The 19,547-nt window shown below is 38.3% G+C and overlaps 1 protein-coding gene across 1 annotated transcript in view; it reads left to right on the top strand.

Annotated features, from left to right (window-relative positions):
* SLC6A2 (solute carrier family 6 member 2) overlaps positions 1-19,547 on the top strand; it is a 60,534-nt gene that overhangs the window by 31,104 nt on the left and 9,883 nt on the right. The window contains exons 4-10 of the mRNA XM_027685175.1: positions 6,057-6,195; positions 6,997-7,131; positions 10,762-10,865; positions 11,595-11,719; positions 12,375-12,487; positions 15,641-15,769; positions 18,199-18,298. Of these exons, the coding sequence (XP_027540976.1) occupies positions 6,057-6,195; positions 6,997-7,131; positions 10,762-10,865; positions 11,595-11,719; positions 12,375-12,487; positions 15,641-15,769; positions 18,199-18,298 (845 nt within the window). The remainder of the gene's footprint in view (positions 1-6,056; positions 6,196-6,996; positions 7,132-10,761; positions 10,866-11,594; positions 11,720-12,374; positions 12,488-15,640; positions 15,770-18,198; positions 18,299-19,547) is intronic.

The raw sequence follows: 19,547 nt of genomic DNA, 5'->3' as shown, positions 1-19,547 counted from the left end.
TAGAGGTGGGGAGAGCACTTCCAGCTGAAGCCAAGCTGGCTCCTGCAGAGCCCCTGGACACCCCTGGAGCAGGGAACACAGGGCACACGCACTGCACGTCCAGCGGCTCAGCCCACTCTCCTGTGCTGTGAGTGTCCTTTGGCACTGCAGCCATGCCTCACTCAGAGCTCTTTTCTAAGCACCCAGAGGCACCCAAGCAGCTCAGATGGCAGCTGCATGTATGGCAGAGCTGGGTCTGAGCCAGACTAACCCTGTTGCACTTCACGTGGAGCCACTCTTCCCTCTCTGCACTGCACCCCAACCCCAGAATTACAGGCAGGAGACACTGGTGTCCAACCTCAGCTCTACAGGCTTTGTACCACGAGCTCTGTCCCACACACTTGTATGGACACAAACTGCTACGGGCACAGCACAGCTGAACCTGCAGGGCTATACCTGAATTAAAAGTACCTGGAGCCTGGCAAACTCTGCAAGAAGAGCTCTATCCACACGTGCTTGGTGCAGACAGCCTGACTTCTCACAAGCAAAACCAACTGCATTTCATACTCTGAAGAAAACTGGCAGCATTGATGACTGAACTATGGTTGCCCAAATGAATAACATAGAAGATGCATGTAGGGGAGCCTTTTAATTGAGCACAATTATTATGCTTTAGATTGCCTTCTAAATTGAGTATGTAATTTAGTTTCTATAGATTGCACACTGTATACATTGACAATCCTTTTAGCATCTTCAATCTACGATTTGCATTAAGTTTGAAACCATAAAAACCTGGTCTAATTACCAAAATGGGGAATATAGCTTTGGAGGCCAGGACTACATCTATTTATACCCTATCCAATTTGCTGATTCTTAGTCTATGCAAGCCATTTGGGTTTGATCTCATAAATACAACTGCTAACTTTCTAAGGACTTAGAGGTTCTTACAAGTACTTAATATGTTAACAAATACATTTGTTAGTTAACATACTAATTTGCTGACAAGTGATGGCATTTTTCAAAATTGGAACCAATCTGATACAGCACATCTAAAAATTTAGATAAATGACACCCTTCTACTGATCACGTCAAATTTATGCAAGGAACTTTTGCCTTTAGTAAAAAAACGAGCCTATAGAGCTGTGTAATCATATTTGGACTGAAAACTAAAATTATAAAATTAATTTGGGATTGGAAAAACTAGGCTACTCCAAGATCTTAAACTCGATCTATTAGTACAAAACCTTCTAAATTTCTGAAAGACAATCATATAAATCTGTCTAGGGATGGATGGATAATACAGAAAGCTCCTTAGAAAGTACTGGTCTGACAAAAATGCCTCAGAGTATTCTACACCTAAAATTCTTACCTCCTGTTTTCTGGTTATAGATTAAATATTTTGGAGTGAACAAGATACAGAGTAATTTTCAGATCACAACCCTCCCCATTTCTTCCCTATTTATGCTCAAACACTCACCATTTCCATAACAAGTATGTTTTAAATTGCTCAGAGTAGATACAAAGCAAGCATTTATAATAATCCTTATTTTACAGGTGGGAACAATAAGACAGAGAGAAAAATTCATTGGTTCCAACATTACCTCTTATTAGAACTATGACTGGGTCCTTCATTTACTGAGTCTCACTGAGCAGCTGCCCCACTGCCTCCTCAATAACTTGGTTTTAGGGTTTATGTGTAAAACACCAAACAGCTGGGCTTCCTGTTGGCTGTTCAGGATCTGACACCAAATTAAAGAGGACCCAAGTGCTGCACAAAGACTAAACAGGAATCAGTGGTTCTAACAAGCCAATTGCTGTTGGCAGATTTCAGTGGAGGTGAACTATCTCCCTTAAGCTGAATGCAGTGTGGAGGTAAGGCGGGAACTGGAGTTGTTGGGTAACTAGAAGAATCTTCCCAGCAGAGAGCATAGGGAAGGAGAGAACAGGATGAAATTTCCCAAGAGAGAAACCAGAACCTCTGAGTGCAGCTTCGGTCTGAGACCCCTTCACATTCCTGCTCCTCTTACAGACAGGTGGAAAGACTTTTGGTACCCACATGTACAGTCTCAAAGTCATTGCAAATGTAATTTACACTCCCTTAAGTGGAATGCAGTCTTAGCATAAATCAAGCTCCTTTGCACAAATCCCTGCTCTCTAGTGCATGTTGTTTGATTCTTTGTGTGGCACTAAATAAATATTTCTAGAGCTCTGACTAGAATATCAGAAAGCTTAAACAATTTATTAGCTTCTCTTGTATTTTGCTCAGCATAAAAAAGTAGATGCCTGTTTACTTTCCATCAGCTCCATCTGTTAATGTTTATTCTCAGTCTCTTCCCCCATAACATTCTCTTCTCATTTTTGCCTGTATTTCTCATCTACTTTCATTATTTTCTCAATCACAACAAAATACTAATTCTAATTGTCTTACTACCCATGATTTTTCCATTCTCTTTGACTCAGAGGTCTGAATTATGAGTGTATTTTGTTAGCAGAATTGGACAAAAATCTCTCTACTTATGAAGTAAGGATTGCTTTCAGAAATTTAAGACATTCCCAGTAGCTCTGGACATAATCTGAAGAAGCTGACAGAGAACAGAGGCTGACACTGGTGTTGTACCTCCTCTGGTTCCCTGGCCTGGGGATTTAAGAGAACACTTCATGCCATTTTGTCTATGACTTGTACATATCTTCATAGCACTGGGAAATGGGACAATGCTGCAATGAGTGCAGTCAACCTCAATTCAGGAGTGGATGTTGGCCACCCTGCATTATTCTGCTATAATATCAAAAGGCTGAAAACTCAGGTGTTTTGACCTCAGAGCTTCCTAAATGGGGAATCTTGCAGTATGTTTTACTTCATATTTTCCTCACTGTAGCCAGTATAAGGGAAGTGACTGAATATAATCTAAAAGACCCAGTCAGGGATTTATCACTCGACTTGCTTTAACATAGACAGGCTTAAGACAGCCTCAGCTGTTCCTGAAATAAGCACTCCTTGATGTGAAATAACTGTGGCATAATTGAGCTAACTGGATTTTCTGTAGCATTATTGATGTATGCTAACTTGGATGAAGATGAAGAATGCAAAGTTCCTCTCATATTTGCCCTCCTCAAAAAAAAAAACCAAAACCAAACACTGTTTTAAAAAGAATGTTACAGAGCTTTATTCTTTAAATCAAAAAGTCTTGGTCCATCTAATACTTTGGCCACTGCTTCTTTCCTTCAGATGTCAGCACCTCTTAACCTAAATCACTAGGTCTGTTATACTTTATGGTGCCACTGGAACAGAAATGTAGGTTCTAGCAGGTAAACATTCATTAACTACTTACCAACAATCCTCGAAAAAGGCATCTTTTGGAAAGCTTTTGTGACTTATCTTCAGAGGTCACAAAGAAAAAGAAAATTTAAAAAACAAACAAACAAAAAAACCCCACCCCAGAATAAAAGGAAAAGGAAGCAAGACCTGCCAGAATTAGATCTCAGAAACAGCAGCTGTCCCTAAAGATTTCCTTACTTAGCTGCCCAGTCACACAGCTGTTTTGACTGGTTACAATAGTATTTTTCTCTTCCTATTTTGTGATCTCTTGCCCTGATTAAGGGAGAACTCTTGGAATGGAGATTCTCCTGAAAATCCTGGGAATCCCACATTTGAAATGGCAGTTCTGGCAAGTGTTCCAAGCAGTAAGACACATTGCTAGGTGCTTCTTGGAAAGCAAGCACACAGGGGAGCAGAAAAAAAAATACTTGGGCACAAGTTAAATGGGCACAAAGAATGCAAGTCCAGAATCAGTTTTTCTGAGTAGCCTCTACATATTGTACTCCAAAGAACTTCGTTTATAACACCCAGCTCTGGTGGCATTAGCAGTGTAACTGTGACAGCACAGATTACCAAAACCCTCCCAAGATCCTGGACAGATGTTCTGATCAGAAACCTGTGACTCTTTTCCTGGCTGTACTTGCCACTGCCCAAGCTGGTGCCTGGAATCAGGCACCCCTGCCCAGGATTCACGTACACTGTGGATTCTCTATCAAGTTATACTTCATTAGCAGAAATACAAGTTGCTTTTATTCACACTCTAAGCAAAAGTGGAGTGAAACCTATCTATTTATTTACATTTAATTAAAGATATTAGGGTTTTAGATGAGATATCAAGAAGCCTTCCTCTCTGTTTCACTGCTTCCACAGGTAATAGCTATATTGTTATTTAACTATATTGATGTATACATATTAAGAGTTAAACTCACCTCATACTTTCTAAATAGGAACATTCTTGAATATATGCCAGAAACACATGTTCACTATCCTTTTAATGCCTCACTTGTTACTAGCCTTACAAAGCAACAGAAAGAGATCAGCTGCTTAATTTAGGAGGACGCTTTTTACCACTATCTTGTATCCAACTGGGAATTAATCACAGAAACAGTCAAAAATATAGCATTTCTTATTAAACAGGAGAAACTACAGAAACCAAACTACTATAGTTCTTAGCTGTTCATAATGCTTCAGGAATCCAAAGGGAATTTCATGCAACTTCTTCATATTACTAGAAGGGTTGTTCTGATGGGCCTAATGTTCCCAGTATGTTTCCACAATTTCAGTAGTACAGAAACATTTTTCAGTTTTCCTCACTGAAGTTTGCACAGGTTTGTCCTGTCTTGGAACTTATGCAACTACCTCACCCATCTCTGACTTGATAAGACAAATGTTTAAGTTAATTCTGAAGGACTAATATCTAGTAAGAGATTGTACAGGCACCAACAATGGGCCTGGAATTAGACTCCTCAGGCTTTAGTCCCTGCAAGTCATGCAGGGCAGATCACACAGTCCCTCAATTTCTCTAAAATGCACTTATTTTCATTAAACATGTCAAGGTCCTCCAGTGAAAAGGACTTCTTTGATTTGATTTGTTTGTACTATCATGGACCTAAGAGAAGCCAACAGAGATGAACTTTCTATTTTGCCCAAGCAGTCCATAGCAAACAAAGGGTGATAGAGAAAGGGAGGACACAAGGAAGGTCATGACCATTTTATCTGAGTGGGCAATGAAACACTAACAAATTGAATCCCTGAGACACATCCTGTAGGTTCATATCAGAACCAGGAGTTTACTCTGCAGTTCACCTCTGGAGCAGGGCTCCAACCACAATACCATTCCTCCTGGCAAATACAGCTTTCCATGAAGCAAAATATTCCTGTATTTCTTAGATCTGTAAAAGCAGCAAGAGACACTTTAAAGAATTGAGCAGAGTTAAAGGAAGAGAGATCCACTCTAACATCTCTTCCATATCCCAGTGCCTGTTGCACACAATGTGTTTGACAACTTAACTAGATATCACCAGTCTCCAGCACAAAGGCTCTTTTCAGCACTCCATTTCTCTGTGTAGGTCTCAAAAGAGTTACCCTGGTAGGAAACAGAATTTCCTCTGCTATCACTCCACTGTCTCAGTGTATAACACAGACCACTATATCCAATTTAAATTTACCAACTGTTGCTTTTCCTATCCAACCACTTTTTTTGCACCCTCAAAATAACTTCTTCAAAGAGAAATTGAAAATAAGGTTGGAACTGCTCAAGTTGCAGGAAGCCAGCTGTTTGCTTATCTAGAATCACAAAACAATTTAAGTTGAAAGACATCTCTGAAGGTCATCTAATATAACTCCCTACCCAAAAACAAGGCTAATTTAAAAAGTAAATCAGTCTGCTGAAGGCCTTCACTGGCCAAGTTTTAAAATCCCCAAGGACAGAGATTCAGCACCCTCTGTGGACATTGTTCAGTGTTCAAGTAAGAACAAAGTAATGATACTTCCAAGTGCCCCATACACTTCCAGTGAAGGAGATCATGGTATCATCATGGCACTGTGGGGCTAAACAGACAGTGATGGGCCCGTGAGACCATAAAGGCATTGTGGGGAGAAGCCAATACATGGCTTCACAAAACAGCTTTCACTGCTAGTGATGCCAGCAGGGCAAGTCCTGCTGCAGTGCAGCATCCATTCCTGCTGCCCACAGCACAAGATATGTAAAATCCTTTTTCCTGCAGTGACTTGGCTTTGTTTCTGTGTATCTGGTGTGTAGGCGAGGAGTTCTGCACCTGCACGAAAGCCGTGGGATCCATGACCTTGGCTTGCCTCGCTGGCAGCTTTCCCTCTGCCTCTTGGTGGTGGTAATCATTCTTTTCTTTAGTCTGTGGAAAGGCGTGAAGACTTCGGGAAAGGTAGAGCTAATATTGTCCTTCTATCTCAACTACATTCTTTGTCTCCTTTAAGAAGTCTACTAATTTTAGAAAGCAAGAAAATAAATCACTGATTCTGAGGGATCCTCAGGGACCAAACCATGTGAGAGACCTTCACACATGTACAATGAAAATACACGATCTCAATTCAGCCTTTATTTTATTTCCAAGTTTTGCTTGTGTGATGTTACAACTGGAAATTTTATTAGCATATTATTTTCAATTCAACAAAAAATCTCTGAATTGTGAAAAGTGGTCATATGCAGAAAATATTTTTAAATACTCAAAATTGTCTTAAATGTGCATCCTGTTCTTAGCCAAATGTACTAATGGTTCAATGGCATTGAATGCTTTGGTTTTATTATATAAAATGCCATGTCAAGAGAAAGACCTGATCAGAGCCATTTGAAGTTACTCTTTGACATCCCTCAAAAACCACCTCATGAGAAATTCTAGGGTTGGATACATCTGAGAGCTTTTTGTACATTTAGTATCACCTAATATGATGACTGCACTTTTTTAGTAAATGATACAGAGCTGAGCAGCTCATTGGCAGTCTAACACATATTGGTAATGTCTTCTGTTTGTCAAAACTGCCTCCTACTGGTATCTGTAAACTTATATCTGAAAAGACTCATAACAGCATTTTCCCCCAAGATGTCCTGTAAAGAGCTTCTCCATCAAACTGAATGGCCAAACCAAGAAAACGCCAGCTGTGCTTATCACACATTCTTAAATCTTCTGTAAGAGCTCATCAGTCTTTGGGGTTTCTGTTGTCTGCAGGTTGTTTGGATAACAGCCACTTTGCCTTATGTTGTATTATTTGTCTTACTAATACACGGAATAACCCTCCCTGGTGCATACAATGGAATAAATGCATACCTGCACATAGATTTCAGAAGATTAAAAGAAGCCACAGTAAGTGTACTTTTCTGCTCTCATTCCCTTATTATTAAACCTGCTGCCTTGTTATTAAAACAAAAAATATTACACCTAACTTCTGAACTTGTATAGCCACACTTCTGCTTCTGCATAAGCACTAGTCACTGTTTCTGATAGTCTAACTTTCCCACTCTCTCCGTAACAGGACTATCTCACACTGAACCCAAACAGTTCCGGTCACAAAACAGTTGTCTGAAGGCAGTTACAGGTGTGACAAACCCTTGAAAAAGTCCATGTTTTGGCTGTGCACCCAGTAAATTACAGTATTCTTTATACAAGAAAATGGAGTCACGCAAAAATTTAGTTCTCAAAAGGTTAAGAATTCCCTCAAGAAGAAAATCTTGCTATTTTAATCACTAGCTTAATATTAACCTGGTAAACAAAAATTCTGGCCTATGCAAACCTTGCTAAACATATAAAGTCAGGACTAACTCACCTGTTCTTAACCACAGTACTTAATACAAAGGAGATTTGCAATAGTATGGTGTTCTTATCTTGCTATTGAAAGTAATCTACATTTCACTGTATCATTTAACAACATTAACAACATTAAATATATATCCATACCAATTTACTTTGTGGAGTAACTTGAAACTAAGACTTATTTCGTGCATTTTAAAGCAAGATCTACAAGTATAGCCACTAACTCATTAATTTACTGATATTTCAGACCTACAAAAACAAAGATCTGATGATTACAGAGAGATTTTACCTGTACTATTCTAAAACACTCAAAAATCATTTATAAGACAGTGATATCTCTATGGATGGGTCACAAGACCATTCAAATGGTTATAAAACTGAAAAGCAATGACATCATTCTCCTAGAAGTAAATGCATCATCTTGAAAATTTGCAGAAGGGTCTGCAGTCTGTCCATAGTTGCACTGTACCTTTCCTGTGAATCCTATGTTGATTTTTCAGAATAATTAAAAAAGACCTTAAGTGTTAAGAATACAGAGCTATTTTATATACTTTTAGCAGAACAATACTTCCCTGGCTTTTTGATACTAAATTTGAAAACCGGCATTTCTTCAATAACAGAAGTTTTCACCAGAACCCAGACCCCATCTCACTCTATTTTGGAATAGTAAAACCAAACTTCAAATATGGGACTTTCATCACAAGGCATTAGCCACCCCAGTAGTTCATACATTTAAATACAAAGATGCAAAGATGAACAAAGGAGGTGATTAAACTTTTCTTATGTATTTTAAATGCTGTTTGGAGAAAAGCATCACAAGTTCAACTGGATGTCTATGGGGCTGTGCCTGCTTGCACCAGCTCAGGATCTAGGCCCCCATGACCATAGCTGCCTCCTGCTTCTGGAAGGATATTCTGTGCACTGCTCTTTCATGGCTTATTATTTCTGCAGCTGCTATTTAAGTGACCCTAAAGTTACTTGTTGCTAAGACTAAATTTTTCAGACAACAACAACAAAAAGTTGCTCTAGAATAGTAAAAGACTAAAGAGCAGTTATACAGAGAAGTTTCACTAATTGCTTTGCCATGTCAGCCTTTCCCCTCTTGGAGACTGGGATACCTGCTGCTGCAATAGTCTTGTTTGTTTAATCTTAGTTCTCAGGCTCCAAAGAATAGAATCCCACCTCAGTTCCATCAGTGCATCCCTGGATCTGATTCATAATTTTTTTTCTTCCAAATGAAAAATTTAACAAAGAAACACTGTAAGTCACAAAGAGTAATGACATACAGAGGGCTCTGCCAATGCTCTTCTAGAAGACCTTGGACCACCCAGATCAACGTCCAGGTGTGCCTCATTTTGTGGAGCCACATCCTGCACAGCACTGAGCAAGCCCCGAGACACCTCAGTTTTCAAGGATATTGAGTCCACAATCGTGTCTCTATAAAAAAGGAGAAACAGATATTCAGCTGAGGACCTTTTAACTGGACCAATGACTACATATATTCCTTGCTGAAAGCCCAAGAGCTACAAAGTCACAATGCTCATCTCCACTGCACAAATAGATATGTTAAACATCTGGGTAAAACAGAACCTGTGTTCTGCTAAAAGAATCAGTGTTAATTAGGGATTTAAATCAGACATGGAGGCAACACTCACTTTTTCATTCACCTTAGCAAATATTCTGAAGATAATACAACACCCGGTGCTGCACACGTTTCCTCTCCTCACAGTACAGTAACTTTTTAAATCCACATACACAAGAAAAAATACGCACAAAAGTTAAAATGACAAACACTGAAGAAAGCTGGAAAGACTGATGGCTGCCTCCTGTAAAATGCTTATTTTTTTTCATTTTTCATGCATATAAAAGCAATATCCTACCGTAAAATATATTAGACTATCCATCAGTAAGATTCAGCTGAAGTGAAAGAGAACATGAGCATCAACAGCAGAAAGAACCAGCCCCACTGTCTGCTTCACATCCTGCTTCGGTAGGACAAAAGGAACGTTTTGCATTCAATCTTAGTTGTAAAGGAATTTCTGGTTTCTGCTCTTTGTAACCTTCACCTTGATCTTCTCAATTTGTTTCCTAATCAGCTACTAAGAGCCAAGACTCTTACTCAACAGACAGGGTGCAGAAGTCCTTTGGGAGGCAGCAGGTGCTAATGTCTTACTTCAATCAATAGGACTTAAGCACATGCTTAAGGGTGATGCTTGAATGATAAGAAAGGGGAAGCACAATGAATGCAATTGCACTGGCAAGACACAAAAGAGCTAGAGAACCACAGAAACAAATGCTTTATGGTGGCACCATGCAGACCTAGTTATGGTTTAAACAAAATTGATGTTAAAAATGTTCAGGAATTTTGTTAACAACAAGGGTTATCTGAGGTTTTTAAAAAACAAGAAAAAATATAAAAGGTTTGGCACCCCTCCTTCTGCATTCTTATCCACAGATAAGAATGTGGTCTCTTTTAAGAGACCACAACCCTATTAGATATCAATCTTTGTGTGAAAATAGAGTATTAAGATGTAACTGGTATATAAAAAGAATGAGCAAGGAATTGGTGTTACAGGATTGTCTTGCTATTATTGAAAGAAATCCATGGTACCTAGAAGTCCTGTATGAACTGCAATTTCTTCTGCAACTCCTCCAGCTAAGTGAGAAAGCTGACAGATAACCTGCCTGGTTCTGTTCACAGCACCTCAACTGTGCTTCAGTGTCTGATTAAAGAAAGCATCTTATAAAGTGCACTAACAGTCACACAAAGGAAGCTCTATTATGGGAAAGAAAATGTCCTGTAACTCCTGACCCATTAACTATTTTTAGTTTTCTGATTGTATATTCCAAACTAACTTGGAACAAGGACTATTAGAAGTGTATTTCTGTCACCCAGGAGAAAAACCATGTAATTGTTTCAGTAGTTGGTAAAATCTCACAGGTACAGCTGTCTACCCCACAGGTAGCAGGGTGCACAGAGCAAGAACTTGCCACAGGTTAGGCCATTCCAGACCATCACCATGCTCCATGTGACACCTCACCGGGGCTGGAGGCACTTACGCTCCCACAAGCATGAATGCCAGTTGTTTTCCAAAAGCCAGTTGCTTTGTACTCATCTTGCTTTTCTCCTGATGTATCCCCGTGGACTGAACTGACACTGACCATGTTGGTGTCATTATGCAGGTGTGGATTGATGCAGCTACTCAGATATTTTACTCCTTAGGAGCTGGGTTTGGTGTTTTAATTGCATTTGCCAGTTACAATAAGTTTGACAACAACTGTTACAGGTAAGAGCCTATTCTTTCATTACTACTGCAAAATTATGCTGTTTTATTCTGACTGCAGCTGGAAAAAGTACTGAGCTATCTTTATCTTCAGTCATTTGTTAATGACGGTGAGTTTTGCATAGACATAGCAACCAACCCAAATCTTGTAACACTGTCTTCCTTACTGAAATTTTAGTAACAGGGACCTGCCAAGATATCTGCTGCACTGCAAAAACAGAATGGGATTAGGTCTGGACTTTAGACAGCTGTGTAAACTGTGCTGGTGTTTGCCTTTCAAAAGTACCATTAAGCGCAACAGTGAGCACAGGGTGAAATCTCATTGGTCCAGGAACTAATAGCAGAAAGATTCCAGTTTCCAGGAGTGTTTCTGTGCTTTGGGATTATATTTCTGATATTTCATGTTGAGTTCCAATTTAGGAATGCACTTTAAATCAAGACAGTTGGTAAGTGCTTTGCTGAATCACCGCCATGGAAATTCAAACAGAACTGCTCTGCACCTTCTGAGAAATTCCAACATTTAGACATTTTGCTAACATTCCATTTTGGAATGAAAACAAGCATCACTTTAAATTTTCCCGTGAAATATAAATTCAAGAAGCACATGTATTATAAATACATTGTGAACTGAAGGTTGGAAAGGAAAAAAAAAGTTAAAGACAATCCCTATCTAGTTCTTAAAGTCTTTTTGTTTTTTTTTCCTCACTGGGCTGTTCCTCTCTCCACAATTAGGGATGCTTTGCTGACTAGTACCATTAACTGTGTCACGAGCTTCATCTCGGGATTCGCAATTTTCTCCATATTGGGGTACATGGCTCATGAGCACAAAGTTAAAATTGAGGATGTAGCTACTGAAGGTAGGAAGTTAATACTAATTTTACCCCTTTTTTTCCCCACCATTTTTTTGCAAGTGTGTTTATATTAATATTAATTCTAGTTAACTTGCTTGGAACTAGAACTCTGTCTTTAAATGCCTTGTTGAAATGTGAACTCTAAATGGTATTGATTCATTTCACCTCTACTGAACTGAGGTTCCCCAACATCTTGCCCCCCACAAGTGTTGTCTGTGCAACAAACAGGCCTGTAACTGGTTTTGATGGTTCTGATGAGCTCAGCTCTCTTGTCCTTTCACTGGTAACTTTCATCACACCCAACAGTTCTCCTGCCAAACAGTGGAGTCCACACCACGTGGTTCCTTCTCTCCTGCATTGCTGAAAAATAGCCAGTAGGGTTGCGAATCCCATACAAGGTTATTTGAAGTGGAAAGAATGGCATATCTTTTTTTTTATTATTACCAAACTGTCATGAGTAAATAATTAAAGTATTTTGGATATATTTTTGGTAAAATGCAAATTTTGTTTTAACAGCTACTCAGAGTGTAATGGGAAGTGAAGTATAAGTCAACTTACTCATAATTTACCTTATTTAAAGGTAAATTTACCTTATTGTCACTTTTGTGACAATTAGAAACATCATTTAATAATACTTTTTTTCCCCTGTTTTCTATTCCAGGAGCTGGTTTAGTTTTCATCCTGTACCCAGAGGCAATTTCAACTCTTTCAGGATCTACATTTTGGGCTGTGGTGTTCTTCATCATGCTCCTTACTCTTGGCATCGACAGTTCTGTGAGTAATTTTTCCTTCTAGCCTTGACATTTTTCTTTTACTGTTATAGTCCTTAAGTGGAGAGGTATCAACCTTAAGCAGGGGGTTGCATTTCAAATAAACATTCTGTACATTCCCTGAATCTGTTTTCACAGTCACAGGCAACATAGCAATAGTATTACTCCCAGTATTATATTTAAAGACTCACAATCATTAAGAGATTTAGGAAAATACTGAATCTTTTACAAGCCAGAAAATATTTACTCACTGCTACTTTTTTTACAGTGGGGCTGTTCATCAACAATTATTACTGTTTAAAGGTATAACCCAACAACACTACTATGAACTATTACTACTATGAACCTGCAATAAGGTTTTGGAACCCTGCTTGCAAAACACAGTAAGACATTGAGTAAAGTGGTTTCTAGAAGGGATTTTATATGTGCTGAAGTCCATCCATCTGCTCAAGACACAATGTCTGAAGGTAGTCCCATTTTTTTCTACAAACAGTGATACAGAATTTCCTGTAAATTTAGTCACAATTTAAAAGTCACACCAGAATATTTCACAGTGGTTTCATTTTACTACAGTCTTACTGTAAAATGTCCAGTCAAACAAGTGTATTTGCTCTTTCCATAATATGGTAAGTTTTACTACACCATGATATTCAGGATCACAGAGACTTCATCCCACAAAATATTCCAAGTCCCCGAACAGCATTTGTGCTGCTTTGCTCTTGCTGAAGAGGCATCAAGACATCCTGTTATCTTTAGCTTAAAGGTTGATTAATTTCTGGGAATACCGAATAGGGTCTTTCAGAAATAGTGAACCATGAACAAACATTCATCCTCTTTAGCAGGGTAGGGGTTTCTTGCTATTCCAAAACATAGAAGTCTCTTTTGTAGTTCTGAATGTACAGAGTTGATTTGTACAGAATTTCTTGCTGGAAATGGCAAAACAGTGTTTCCATTGCTTACAACCTCAGGAAAATTCATTCATTTTCAAAGACAAAAAAGAGAAAGAATGACTTGACATGGAGAAGAGCAAAACTAAGAAAAATGAGGTTGGAGCAGGAAGCTTTGATATTCATTGGCAAATAGCTGAATGAGATCTTGTGGAGTGAGGGCTGAGCTCTAAAGGTCAGATTCAAGTCTAAATGTTTCGGAAATGTTTGGATTTTTGGATTCCTGCTCAGGTTCAATCAAGTTTGTCTTTGTAGACTAAGATCTGAATCCTTATACGAAAGTTAGAGGGAAGATTATATCTGGGTTTGTAGCTTGGCCATTTTCCCACTGTAAGCAAAGATGGAGGATGGAAATGAAGAGTTTAGCACAGTGAAAGAGCAAGAATGACCAGTAGGAAAAGGGCAGAATTAAGGAGAAAATAAATGCTCAGAAGTGTTTAGATCCAAAACTGTTAACATTGCAACAGCAGTAAATTTAAGACAATGTAAAGAAACATTTGAGTGACAAAGACACAACTTGAAATTGCAGAACACACTTTTCCTACAAGTGGAGAAAGGTCTTTCTTGTGGAGCTAATTAAATACTGTGAACTAATGAACTGTGGCCAAGTTTATCTCTTTCTAAAAGAAGAGGGATTTGTCATCATTTCCCAAGGAAAACTCAGGTCATGCAGTACTATTTATGATGATCTTCTCAACTCTCCCCCCACATCTGACTGATCAAGTCCCTGAAGGGAAAATTAAAATTTTTAAAGCTAAAAATCAAATAACCCCAAAGCTAGAGAAGAATAATTATACATGACTACTTTTATTCATGCACATAAGCCTCCCCTGGCACAGAAATACAAAAAGTTGAATGGTCTGTACAAAAATGGAACTGTCACAATATAAAAGAAAGAGAAATCTGACCATGTGAATTTAAGCAAGCAACAGTGAAAAAGGCAGAAAGCAGAACAAATATTTGCAAACATTTTTGATGTAGGTATCTAGCTTGTTATAGGGAATTAACAAGGGGAGTAAATCGTGATACATTAAGAAATGGTCCTTTGCCAAAATAGTCCAAGCTGTCTCTTTCCATTTTCAACTTCTCCAAGAACAATTAAGTGCCAACACAGTGGCAGCTTCTGAAAAGATCAAATATTAACCCATCTTAACTGCAGGGCACCCACTGATGCCCCGTGAGACACTAGGAAATACAGACCTACACAATGTTTTGAGGCATTTTACTTGTAAACATTAGTTACTTTTAAAGAAAATTTTGGTCCACTGCCCCCAGCTCTATGGCTCTAGACAGGAATTATTCAAATTCTAAAACAGACAATTCTCTGCTGATGATTTCAACCAGAGCTGCTGGTTTCATCAAATTCGTACAGGAAAGGGACAGGCTGTGTCAGCACCTACTAACCAGCTATTGTATTGCACCAACCACTCCAGGTCTTGCCATGCTCTTCTAGTATCACAAAAATAATGGAATCCAGCCTCTCCAAAATATTAAATGAATTTATTTTTTTATTATGACAAAAGACTGAAATTAATTTTCACAGCTTCTTGGTGAGTGGAGGCAGAATGTTTTCATTAATGGAAAGAAATTAAAATTCATAACCACCTACATAACCCAGCAATTTCAATGAAAATTTGGAAAGTACCTTTCCTATGTTGCAAAACAAGGGCTAATATTCACCATTAACTTCTAGAAAACAAAGTCAAATTCTTTCATGTTGTCAACAAAAAGACATTACATCAAGTTTCCTATGTAGTAATTCCTCCAAGTCTGTAAAGATTTTTATCAAACTGGAATTGGTTAAATGGCTAAAGTGAATCTTTCTTCAGCATATTTCCTCTAGATGCTTCTTGTTCCTGTCTTTATATAAGAAATATCTTAAGGAGTTTAGTTACTTAATCTACCAGCTTTTTCTCCCATGTATATTGAAATGTATATTATTTTTCCCAAAGTACTTATTGTCCTGAGTCAAAGAGTCTGCACAGGACATGGCTGTGGAGGCAACAACCATCACACTTGAGTTCCCTGACACTCTCCTGTGTCAAGAGGAGAGTTAGAAAATTAGGCCTCATAACACCAGTGATTTGCAGCTGAAATGTCAAAAATCATAGAGGAGTTGGGTATTAATGATACCAGGTGCTTTACATTTTTTGTCTGTATTTACAAGAGTCAGCAGAGTTTAACCAGAGCTCTTGCCTTCCCTCCCTCAGATGGGTGGAATGGAAGCTGTTATCACTGGCTTGGCAGATGATTTCCACATTCTGAAGCAGCACAGGAAGCTCTTCACCTTTGGTGTTTCTTTTGGCACTTTCCTACTTGCCCTTTTTTGCATTACCAATGTAAGTACAACAAAGTTTCCATCAACATCCTACCTTAAAAATGCAATTAACCCTATCAGATAGAATTATGGATAGGTTCAGGTGACTATTTTTGTTATAAATGTTAGTTCTTTAACTTATGGTCAGAACAGCACTTTTAATCTCGTGTATATGAAGCTTCTCTGTTTTTTGGCTCAAGATCACTAGCTATCAACCAAACCAAGTCTTTGTTCCAAAGAGCTGACTATGCTACTATTGGTTGGGTTTTGTTTTGTTTTGTTTGTTTGGGGTTTTTTTGTTTGGTTTGGTTTTGCTTTAAACTAAGAATTTCAAGTGACCAGACCCTTCATTATCTGACTGCTGTCTTCTTGAAGCAAGTAAGAAGCACTCACTTGTTAAAGGAGTGTAGAATAATGATCTCCTTTCACCCACATGTTTCTTAATGTTCCTTCACGTACCTAGATCTTATCTCTTACTCTTAACACCATAAAAAAGCACACAGATAACTTATCCTGAACATCTAGTAACTGCATTTATCACTACCATCACCCTGAATGATTTGCCTCATCTGGCTTTTGACAACTAATTAAGGAATGAGAATCACAGTGTTCTAGGTTGGAGAGAACTTTCCTTTATTTGAGCAAAAAAAAAAAAAAAAAAGCAAAAGAGACCTGTAAGCAAAGATGCCTAAAGTGTTAGAAAACAACTAAAACTTGAGGTAGCCTCTGTGAAAGCAGATGTGCTGAACCTCTCTCCATCCCTAGAAATGGTTTCCAAATCTATTATTAAGATAACTCAAATGGCATAAGTTCATAAATAACAAAGTTCTTCTCACACTAAAAGAATACCCCAATATTTTTACTCTAGTTTCCTCAAACTGGAAAACATTTGAGACACTAAAAGTAGATATATCATGCAAAATACCTATCCTTTTAATACCAAGCTACCTCTATTGATACCTAAAAACTGAACATGCTCCTTCTTTATCTAAGTTTCAACTGAAATAAAATTTCCTGAAGTATGAGATCAGAAGAAATTCAGTGTTAAGAACCTGACCAGTGGGTGCAATTCCTCTGCCTTCAAGAGAACTAAAGTAGTTCAAGATAACAACCTAGCTCCAGCTTTTAAGCTGTTAAGATTTAAGTTCCCCCCCCGCAGCTGGAATTCACAAAACTGCCCAGACTTATTCAAATGTATTAGTACACATAACTGAGGAACAACATTTCTAATGTGTACAAAATAAAAAGAATAACCCGTATGAGACCATCCTATGAAATTCATGTTTGATTTTGCCCTCTGAAATCTTAAGGTTGTATATTCAAAAGCAGCTGTTTCTGAAACAAATATGCTTCTTACAAAATCATATTTGTCATTCACTTTACCAAGTTTGATAGCAAAGACATGAGTTTGGAGCAGGTGTAGAGCAAAAACAAGAGGTCAAACTCAAATGTCATTCAATAAGCAACATTTTCTTTCTAACACAACAACCAAAGTTCATTCAGTTTCCGGACAAGTCCCCACAGAATTAAAAACCTAGACAAGGCCTAAGTACTGGTCTCTCTATTTTTGTAAATATGCACAGCTGTTTCAGAAAAACATCCCTCTATAAGAAAAAAAAAAGGAAACTGATTACAAAGATTAAAATCACCTACAGATCTAAATAGTACAAGTGTTAATTATACCATTAGGGTAAAAATACATAAGTTGATTCCTTTGTTCCTCCCCTTTTGAACAGACATAGTCAGATTAAGTTTGGTTATAAAAGAAGATTTTAACAAAAATTTACTGCAACTACAAACATTTCAGTTGTTTCCAAGTAACAAAGAATGTCCTGAAACACTTTACCCAGGTTCATTTCAAAACAAGTAAACACGGCATGGTCATCCATTCCTTGTTAGCCCAAACTCAGTAAAATGAACAAAATACGTCAAATGACACAAACACACAGCACATTGTAAAACAAGGCAAAAAGTGGTCTAAGACTGCAGATTCACTACAGAACAAATGGCCAGGAACAAACTGATTGATAATGGCTTGTGGAAACTTGGAGAGGTCCATTCCTGCCATTAATTTAGGAAGTTCTACATTAACTGCTCTAGACAAGCCCTGCCCAACAAGCTGCTGAATATTTCCCCAAACAGCCAGCACCTTCAACTCCCACTGAACAGTAGTGCCAGGAGAACTCATTAATCAGGCTAAGCTGAGGCTTCTGTTTCCCATTTAAGTGAGGACATGGATGAAAAGAAGCCTCTTTAGGAGACTTACAAGTCTGATTCCACTATTTTGCATGCAAATATGAACTCGTGTCTGCAGCAACAGATCCATATTAAAGTATTTGGGTTAAGATGATGTTTCAAGTAAAGCAGATTTCTCTTAAGTTGATACTAAACTACCAGGATTATTCTATCTGTAACTTCGTTTTGTTGCATCTCTTAACTCCCCAATGCCAGGGTGGAATTTATGTGCTCACACTTCTGGACACATTTGCAGCTGGGACTTCAATATTGTTCGCTGTTCTTATGGAGGCAATCGGAGTTTCCTGGTTTTATGGTAAGCACTTCATTTTGCATGTGCTAAATAAACCTCTTCTAAAATTCCAAGTGCTCATGACAGACTTACACATTGTTTTAAGGGAAAACAGCATAGCCTTGTACTCTTGAAACCAAGACAAGTCAGGTTTCATGGAGTGATTTTCACCTGATTCATGAGCAGTGGCAGGAATGCAGACATTGAGGGGACCAAGGTTTGAAACTCTGCACAGAGCCAAAGAAAACTGTCTTGTGAAAGAGATTGGGATGGGATGGAGAAGTTACTACTTCTGACAGTATTTAACAATTCTTAATATTGCTGATGACTTGCAGTAGCAGGTTTATTCCTGGTACTTTCAAAGCAAGTAGATTAACCCAAAGACAGAATCATCTGTTCCCCCTTTTCTTCTTGCCTTGAAGTCTGTATGGAACTTGCTGCTCTGATTCCCAGCAAGATTGTTCTTCCCCTGAAAGTCATCTTCATTTCTATTCAGATACAGTGTTTATAATTAATGTATGATTCAGAAGGTTCTTAAACATCATGATTCTCACTGCCATTTGCCTCCCTCAGTCACTTATTTATCCATCCATTTTACCTCACCATGTTCTTCTAATCAAACAAGCTTTATCTTGCAGGTAAAAATTGTTGAAGAGTGAATGAGGTGAAAGAATGGCATTCATGCATAAAACTGTTCTATCTACTAAAGAAAGAGTTTCTAGCTTCAATGTACTAATCGTGTCACCCAACATCAGCATGGAGCTAGCAGCACATATGTGCTGTTGTCTCTCAAAATAGTAGAGGCACTGTATTTCACAGACAACTGTCTTTAATCCCCATAAAAGAGCAAAAGAGTGTTCATAGCTTAGCTTGGAAGCAGAGGCTTCTTCAGTTAGGAAGGGCAAATTATTTTCTGCTACTATTAAAACAGGATTTACTGCACTTTACAATAGCTAAGCTTTGTATGAGGTTCACAAACCAAGCCAAGGTTAGTCAGATTTTATTTTACACCCTCTGTCCTTTATCATTCTTTCCTTTCTCCCTCTTGCCTCCCTGTGATGAGGAAGATATCTATTCATTTTTCTTAGGCACTGACAGATGTTTTTACTGACACAGCATGACCTGTTGCTTTATAAAGAACTTATTACAGCCCCAAGTGCTATTTAAACTGATTAAATCTGGCATGATCTTGTCCACCTCTTTTTTCTGATAGACCCCAGTTGCCTTAATGACCCAGCTGAATATTAAGCCAGCCTGAAGGCAAGCATTGACA

The sequence above is a fragment of the Neopelma chrysocephalum genome, unplaced genomic scaffold, assembly GCF_003984885.1.
Source record: "Neopelma chrysocephalum unplaced genomic scaffold, ASM398488v2 Primary Assembly neopelma1_68, whole genome shotgun sequence".
NCBI lineage: Eukaryota > Metazoa > Chordata > Aves > Passeriformes > Pipridae > Neopelma > Neopelma chrysocephalum.
The sequence above is the reverse complement of the archived record's forward strand: the minus strand, read 5'-3'. Positions and strand labels throughout refer to the sequence as shown.